Source organism: Salvia splendens, chromosome 16 (genome assembly GCF_004379255.2).
Source record: "Salvia splendens isolate huo1 chromosome 16, SspV2, whole genome shotgun sequence".
NCBI classification, from domain to species: Eukaryota; Viridiplantae; Streptophyta; class Magnoliopsida; order Lamiales; family Lamiaceae; genus Salvia; species Salvia splendens.
The window spans coordinates 20489812-20498671 of NC_056047.1; the positions used below are offsets into that span (position 1 = coordinate 20489812).

The window sequence follows — 8860 nt, forward strand, 5'->3', positions numbered from 1 at the left end:
TCCTTTGGGCCAATCTTGACCTTGCGCTCGAATCCAGGCCATCCGACCACTTATTGACGTGACAAACCTTTCCTAGGTCAAGACATATTTGAAAGCCTTTTTTTGTCATCAATGTGATGGACTTCCATGGCGGCTTTCAAAATATGCGCATCTCAGTCTCACTAATACCACTAGCCCGACCTTTGTTATTGCATTAAATCGTGTCCTAGTTGAGGTCAGCTAAATTATATTCTCTCGAGGTATTTAGACTAATGTTTTTATTGTGCATAAATCTAGTTAATTAAAATTTATTCCAATAAAATAAATACTCTATCTTGAACTACAATGATCTTGGTAAAAATTAAATTAAACCAGCAACAATTTTAATTAATTAACAACTCAATACTCTTTAGAGCTGAAAATAAATTGGAGTTCCATTTAATCAGAGTATTTAGCTTGACGGATAAGCTTGTGATCAAGACCCTTTGGTCCCTAACCTAGCCCAATGATTTTATAGATAAAGGAAAAACTAGAGAAATATAGTACTGATTTGGGAGAAAAGGGGCGGTTTTTAGAGCATGCACAACGGTGTGCAAGAATATGTTCTCTTCGTGGTGATCGGTGGTTTGCAAACTATTGCACGGAAGCAAAATTTTCCATCTGTGTCGTTGTAAACATTGCAGATGGAAACAAAGTGCGTTGCACTACTAGCCTGGAAAATGCCATTTCAAGAAGAACGATGATGTCCAATGCGCTAGTCTAGATAGCGCCTCTAGGCTTCCTGGAACGAGCCACAACCAAAACACGACAGACCAAAAACGGCATCTTACACGAGTCTCCTTCATGGCAAGCTTCTGCCATTCACAAGAAATCAGGTTTTTTTTTAATCTTGATTTAGCGTTGAAGATCCTTCTGAAGTTGCTGCTTCGATTCCGTTCTTGCTGCTAGAACAACGTCATCCATGAACCCTCTCTCTGGGAATTCTTCTGGGACGAGGCTTTGGTACGTCTCAAAGCTCTCGTCTGCTTCCTTTTTCTTGTCCAGCAGACTGTATACGATCCCCTGAAGCACATTTCACAAAGAGAATCAGGCAAGATTCTAAATTAAAGCTCGTTGCACGAAGCCAAGAGGCGAAGAACAGAATATGCTTATCACCGATGATCTGAAGTTTTTTTATTCTTTCTCAGCTTTAATTCAGATCAAATGTTTATACTGATAGATGGAGCTCATGAGCTGATAAAAAAATTTAGTAGTTTTACTATAATCTACCAAGAAATCGAGCTTCATTCTACCACGAGAGAATCATTATCGACTAATATAGTCCTAGCAAGAAGAGCGATAGAAATGGTAAGTTTTGATGTTTCATTAATAGTAATGAAATAACGAGCAAGGTATAGGGACAGCTACTTGACTAACCTGGCAAAGATACGGGCGAAAATCCCTTGGATTCTCGTCAATGAGAGCTTGAAAGTTCCTCAATGCCTCCTCCAAGTCTCCCTGCAGTAACCACAAGGGAAACAACGGAGCATCAAGTTCTCCACACACACAAAATGCCCTAATTTTTGCCAAGACACAAAACATCAATATTTTTCTTGTTTTATTCATGGACACGACCTTGTCAACGACAATTTCGATAGTTTTAACTAAAAAGCGAATCAAACTACAATAGACTAGAATGCCACAAATTGTCACCTTGATTAGATGCATTTGTGCAACTAAAATTCTTATATTTCGCTCTTCATTGACTTTATTCTCCCGACGAGCAACCTCTAGAGCCCTATCTAGCATCTCAAAAACAGCTGCTCCTTCTTGGTTCTTATGCATCACCATTGCCAGACCCTACCAAAGAAAGGGCAACACAAAGATTTGTTTCGCTTATCTATAGCATTAGAAGCAGCAAACAGTGAAGTCACAAATTAAACTATCGAAATAGCATGAATTTGGCTAGAACAATACAATATGAATGTGTAACTGATCATCAAGAATCATTTCAACAGCCTTCCCCTCCTGCCTCTCCCATTAACAGAGATGACATTGGAGCACAAATCGAACAAGAATAACAATCACAACACATCCTATCAAGAATCAACATCCTACCCCATCTACGGCCTTGACTAAAATCGATCATTTCAACATCCGACCCGATTTAATCCTCGACTAAAATTGATCATTTCAACATCCTACACATATCCACCTTTCACTACACAATCAATGATTTCAACATCCTAACCAATCCACACCTCACTAATATCAATAGAACCAGACCACAATTCAACCAAGAACATCAACAATCACAACTACACCACAAAATACACAACCAATGATTGCATCATAGTATACCAAAACACTTATTCTTCAAATCATCCAACATCATAACTCAACCCAAGATCAAACCAGCACTTCCAAGCACAAATTCAACCAAGAACAGTAACAATCACAATCAAATCAACACCAAAAACAGTTAAATGCGCATCTCTAACAAACCTAAGCCATCATACATGCAAAGCTCTAAGCAAGAGAGGTTTCTGGTTGATTATGTTCTTGAACAAGCTCTTAGCCTTATTCAAATCCCCCATCATCTCATAACAAAGCGCCTGCAGCAGCCTCCACTCCATTTCACTAGGCTGCAACTCAATCAACTTCTCCACATTCTCCACAGCTTCACCACTCTTCCCCCTCCTCATCTTCACATTCACAACCATCTTCAACACCTCAACTTCTCTTGGATTCTCCTGCAACAATCTCTCGCACATCTCCTCGCCCTCGTCATCACTAGCTCGGGCATCTTTCTTCTCCTGAAAGACCTCACTTTCTTGAACCGCCTCTGCCAAAGCAGGCCTTCCCCTCACACAGCCAGCGAAAATCAGTGACCCCAACAATAAAGTTGCAATCTTTGCTACAAGAAAGCTCGATATTTTGTTCTGGGGAGATGAGAAGAGGGCTGGGACTGAAGGGTTGGTGGTTGATTGAGGTGAATTGGGAAATTTCGCGGCGAAATGGAGAGATAAAGATTTGGGGATGAGAACTAGGGATTGTGAGGAGGGGCTTCTGATCGAGGGGCGTGGAGATTTGGGTCTGTTATTGTGAGTTGAGAGAGTGAAATTGAAGAGAGATGAAGCAGCCATTTTGTTTTCTAAATCGGCAGCGGAGATGGCGGCTGAAGACTGTAGATACATGATTTTTTCTTGCCACCGGCGGCGGAGATGGCGGCAATGGATAATTATAGGAATCGTTTGAAAATTTAATTAAATTTTATTGGTTATTTTATTTCACGTACAAATTAATGTTGCATATATAAATTCTTCTATTTTAGTTAATTTAATAAATTATTTAGCTTGTCTAGGATTTTCTGTTTAAGGTGTGGTGAATAACATATAGACTCACTTGGGCTTCAAAACTCAACCGATCCTCCTTTTGTTTATTCTATTCTCTCAATCAAAATCTACTTTTATTTTTTCTTTAATAATTCATTGTATATATAAAAAAATGGATAACGTTTTTAATGACACTACTAGTTCATTTTATAACGAAAGTGGATAAATAAGTTTCATTATTTGAAATAGAGTTTCTTAGATTTATAGATTATGGCAAAAAAAATATACACTAGAAAAGAATTTGTGTACACACTCAACAATCACACACTAAACACTACATATTTGAAGAATGTGTTAATGTGCATGTCCAATGTGTTTATTTTTAGTAGTGTGTACTATGTAATATGTATATAGTGTGTGGACAGTGTGTACTGTGTAATTTGTGTACCGTCTATATTGTATGTATCCTAACTATTTAGAATTTCAATTATATACATTAGATATGAAATTCAAATTGTGAAATTGAGAGATTTAAAATTATAATTTAATTTTAAATTCAAATATTTTATAATGAGTACCAAACCTTAGAATAGGAATCCAATGCTTCAATTATGATTTCATACTCTCAATTGCATGTATTAAGTAGAGCCTTAGATTGGATCCAACTGATTTCAAAAAGAAAAGATTAGATACGACTAAGATTAATGTATGATAATTTCAATCACTCCAATTTTGAAAAATCGAGTTAATTTTGGGTTTGTGAACACTCGATTAATTTGATTTATAAAGACCGTTACTAATATTTTTAACATTTTTTTTATAATTATTTGAATTAAGCATCAACTTTTGTTTTCGTCATTTCTTTCAGTTCGATTGCCTTGTTCATTTTATAGCCCAACACAAAATCGTTGATTAATCGGTATAAGATATCCTAAACAATTCGATGTGTTGACCTTTTCTGTTAAATTATGTAATATTAATCCCACTATTAATTGTGACATATCAACAACTTGGGATTGATAAACATTTGAAACGGAAAGCACAATTTTGTTTTATTCTCCACATGGATGTAATGTCGATAATTGAATAAAAATGTAGAATTTTATAGTAGTAAGTTAGTGTGGTGTTTAATTTTGAAGATATTTATTGGGAGGAAGGTTCTTGGGTCGTGAAGACTAGGGAGAAAATTCTTCGATTTGGTCATTTTCAGCATATAGGAATTTTAGCAGCCACCACATTTCCGTGTACTTTCTATTGTGACAATAAACATGATCACTAAAAATAAATTATTATGATCAGTGATTCCATATTTGACAACATTAATAATTCGATAACATCCATTGACCTATAGCTAGTTTTATCAACTAGTTAGTGATTATTTAAGTGGGACTTTGCCATTCAAACGGAAGTTGCGGAGAATTTGTATTACAATTAATTAATTTCATAAGTGATAATATGTGCTACACCTCACATCAAATGACCACTCACTTCCATAAATTTGTCTTGCCATTTGGTTTATGTTTTATCTCATAAATTATAACCAAATTTTCCTTAGATTGCATATAACTCAAAGTATGATTTTTTATTTATTTATCTTTTCACTTTCAAAAATATAAATATAATTAAGTGCTAATAATAAAAAAAATATACCGCATTAACTAAATGCCAATTCAGGTCTTTACCATCAACTTTGAATATGGTGAAAAAATACATAAACTTTTAGCATGTAACCAATTTTCCAAGAAATTTTCGCCCAAATAAAATCTAAGGTGACATTCTAGAATGTCCTAAACGAAGTCGCCTTGGTCTGATTTGTGGCAGGTCAAGATTTCTAACTAAACCAAAACGATGCCGTTTGATCAAAAGTATATAAAAATTTCAAATTTCATATAAACAAATATACCTGATTAATCATCAAAACAAAGATATATGAACATGTTAACTTATCATTTTAACACTAATTTTATCATATCATTTTCATATCACTTAAATCTGTACTTGGGCACGTCACATATAATTTAATTTGTTATATAATACTCCCGTCCCACTCAAGATGTCCACATTCTTAAGTGGCACGCGATTTTAAGAGGAGTTGTTAGGTGAGTAATAAAAATGTATACTTGATCATTTTAATGAGGAGAGATGACAGAGGGATTCAATTCTAAACAAAAAAAATGGACATCTTAGTGAGACAAACTAAAAAGGAAAGTAGATATCTTAAATGGACAAAAAAAATGGACATCTTAGTGAGACAAACTAAAAAGGAAAGTAGATATCTTAAATGGAATACTTGATAGTGAAAAATTGACTATACTAAAAATTTGTGTATTTTTTCACCACATTCAAAATTGGTAGTGATGAATTGATGTACTTATGTTTTTGCTATTAGCCCTATTGTTAATAAACCATGTTTTGCCTGCTTTCATTCCCCAAAAAAAATAGTGTATTTATTGATTTGGTCATGATTTATCAGATTTGAGAGTGGAATATATGTCAGCGGAGGCTAAAAATAGTGTTTGGAGAATAATTGTGCTCGTAATGTAGATGCATACATCCAATAAACGAAACTAATTAACTACTCCCCCGTACCCAAAGAATATGCACTTTGGGGTCGGCACAGATTTTAATGTAAAATTGGTAAAGTAAGAGAGAGTTAGAGAAAAAAAAGTAAATAAAGTATTATTAGTGAAGAATGAGTCCCACCTCATTAGAGAGAAAAGACTTTCTAAAATTAGAAAGTGCATATTCTTGTGGGACGAACTTAAAAAGGAAAGAGTGCATATTCTTGAGGGACGAAAGGAGTACTATATATATACATTTAAATTCACATTTCTGTATTTTAATGTAGAATGAAATTCATTCTCCTACAAAACATCTAACAATTCACTACGAGCAACTTATCCTTGAGAATTATGATTATGGAGTTATAATCAAGCCAAAATTATATCTAAAATGAAAACTAAGAACCAAAATTAATATTCATTAGATTTATTATCTATTCGTGTTTAAGCATATTATGTGACAATATTTTCCAATTATTTTTTTAAAAAATAGTAGAATTGTCTATTAAAGCTAAGATAGTTATAGTATATCGTTATTACTGATATTTTGCGTAACATAGACTTATTTATATGCTGATATTTTAAAGATTTTCGAAATATATGATCATGCAACCAAATATGTTCAAATTCTTCATATGATCATATGCAATTAGAATGTCGTTAATTTAATACATTTTTTTTAAAAGATAATTTAAATCGGTCTCAAAATTTTGAGATTGTTGTAGGAGAGAAAAAAAGTCGATTTTAAGTAACAACCACTAATATTTTTCATTTCCGTTATTAACTCTATGCTGTTTTAATTAAGGTACTATACCATATACAAACTAAATAAGATTACTATGGCTTCACGTGAAAAAAATACTCATACAATACTACAAGGAGAGAGTTTTACTTATGTCCTAACTTAGCCACTTAAATTGGGCTAATTAGGACTATTTGGATAAATAATACTCCTATGTAGTGACTTGATAAATTAAAGAAATTCTAGGTCCTATTAATTCTTCCATCGCCATCCAATTAGTGATAATGCTGATGTCATCCAATGACGTCATCTACACCACTCAGCTAGTGCCACCTAGCTTTGGAGCACCTTCATTGTATGCCTCTAGGAAAGGGTCCATGAAGCTTCTTCACGCAATCAAAAATACAAAAATTGCAAACAAACAAATTCCAGAAATTGTATTTATAAAAACGAATGGAAACGCTACATTTTCCACAAGCTCAATTTTCTGATCATCAACATGTCCTTCAACTTCAACTTTGATTCCATACTAAATGTTAATCCTCAATTTCAAAAACCTCCAAACCCTAACCCTAACCCTAATTTTGATAGGGAGATCTTTCACTACCAAGCCGATGACGCCTTGTATTTCAAAGATGTTTCCGATTACCTCATGTCGGAGGAGAGATCTCTCTCTCCGAACAATAGTGTTTTGGATAATGTAGCGAACAGTGTTCACGATGAATCTTCGAGCTCAATGGGAAACAAGCAAGTTCAATCCCTTCACTTTTCTTTAGTTTTCTTGAAATTACCTTGGGTGGATATGTGTAAATTAATTTGTTTGTTTGTTTAATTGTACTTATTTTGGTTAATTTCATGTATTGTAGAAGAATAGTGAGGAAGTACAACACGGAAAAACAAGATTATAGGGTTGCATTTAGGACCAAATCAAAGCTTGAAATCATGGATGATGGATTTAAATGGAGAAAATATGGGAAGAAAAGGGTCAAGAGCAGTCCTAATTTGAGGTATAATCAGTATTTTATGATCAAATCTCTTGGCTATATTTGATCAAATTTAATTTCTCTATTCTCTTACCCTATTTTTCTTAGTTGAGACAAATTATTAAAATCAATTTCTCATATTAATGCAACAATATCTCATGAATATATGTTTCGATATGTGCATATTTTATAGTGATAATTGTCAAAGAAGAGACATAAAACCTTTTATAGTAAATTTTATTAGATATCTGCAAATAGTTTAATATGATCTTTTGCCAATTATCAGTTTAATATGATCTTTTGCCAATTATCAGTTTAATATGATCTTTGTCGCTTCCTTAATTAGCTTCCTTTTAAAGATCTGTTTAACTTGTGATCAACTGTCTTTTTGTATAGTTTCAACTTTCAAAGAAAAAAAACTTGAGTTTTTTGTATGTATAGCAAGTTTATATAAATACATAAAAACAAAGTAAATTATTGTTACATATATACATACACATTAGTACATATTTACATGATAGAAAATTAGTGCTAATATAATTATGAAATATAAGAAACAAAAATACCATATGTATAGTGCAAGTTAATTGTGTTGATATGCAGTAGCAAGTGATATGATGAATTAACAACAGGAATTACTTCAAATGTTCAAATGGAGAATGCAGTGTGAAGAAAAGGGTAGAAAGAGATGGAAATGATTCAAGCTACGTGATAACAACTTATGAAGGAGTGCACAATCATGAGAGCCCTACTTGTGTGCTTTATTGCAATCCACAATCACTTTCTCTTTGATTTTACAAATAAAACTATGTTTCTCCTTCCAATTTGGATGTAACTGTATGTGCAATAATGTGATTCTCTCCAATACTTTGTGCATCTGTTTAAAACGTATATATGCTAATTGAGATCCCTATATATATTTTCTATGTAATTTTGTTTGCCCACTTGCTTTTAAAAATAGATTCATTCCATTTGATGTATCGAAATCAAGTCCCACCAACTATTTATTCGTCGTTAATGAGAAACTTTGATTAATCACATGAATTTAAATAACATTTCAATAGGTTACATGGTACGGGAATTTACAATCCATAAGTTATTCAATTAAGATCCGGTTATTACTTCATCCTTCCTTTAAAAATATGAACTATTTTTTTAAATTTGTCTACTAAAATGGTAAACTTTATAAATATTTAAGCTCACCAAATACTACTATAATGTAGACCACACTATCCACTAATATTATTTTCATTATCTTTTCTTTTCCTAATATATATTTTT

At 33.1% G+C, this 8860-nt stretch overlaps 2 protein-coding genes across 2 annotated transcripts; one reads left to right on the forward strand and one right to left on the reverse strand.

Moving 5' to 3' along the window:
- Positions 1 to 678: 678 nt before the first annotated feature.
- On the reverse strand, positions 679 to 3213 carry LOC121772231 (protein SLOW GREEN 1, chloroplastic-like). The gene is made up of 4 exons (XM_042169246.1): positions 2478 to 3213; positions 1672 to 1818; positions 1396 to 1476; positions 679 to 1041 (listed from the first exon to the last, which is right to left on the reverse strand). Exons 1-4 carry the CDS (start codon positions 3153 to 3155, stop codon positions 874 to 876), a joined length of 1074 nt encoding a protein of 357 aa, XP_042025180.1. The 5' UTR covers positions 3156 to 3213; the 3' UTR covers positions 679 to 873.
- A 3812-nt stretch (positions 3214 to 7025) lies between these two features.
- LOC121771152 (probable WRKY transcription factor 51) lies at positions 7026 to 8532 on the forward strand. The gene is made up of 3 exons (XM_042167938.1): positions 7026 to 7343; positions 7463 to 7603; positions 8212 to 8532. Exons 1-3 carry the CDS (start codon positions 7096 to 7098, stop codon positions 8369 to 8371), a joined length of 549 nt encoding a protein of 182 aa, XP_042023872.1. The 5' UTR covers positions 7026 to 7095; the 3' UTR covers positions 8372 to 8532.
- Positions 8533 to 8860: the final 328 nt, after the last annotated feature.

Coding starts and splice junctions, on each gene's coding strand:
- LOC121771152 (XM_042167938.1), top strand. CDS start 7,096: ATGTCCTTCAACTTCAACTTTGATTCCATACTAAATGTTAATCCTCAA. Junction 7,344..7,462: donor TCGAGCTCAATGGGAAACAA/GCAAGTTCAATC, acceptor CATGTATTGTAG/AAGAATAGTGAGGAAGTACA. Junction 7,604..8,211: donor AAGAGCAGTCCTAATTTGAG/GTATAATCAGTA, acceptor AATTAACAACAG/GAATTACTTCAAATGTTCAA.
- LOC121772231 (XM_042169246.1), bottom strand. CDS start 3,155: ATGTATCTACAGTCTTCAGCCGCCATCTCCGCTGCCGATTTAGAAAAC. Junction 1,477..1,671: donor CACAAATGCATCTAATCAAG/GTGACAATTTGT, acceptor TGGTTACTGCAG/GGAGACTTGGAGGAGGCATT. Junction 1,042..1,395: donor TTCGCCCGTATCTTTGCCAG/GTTAGTCAAGTA, acceptor AATGTGCTTCAG/GGGATCGTATACAGTCTGCT.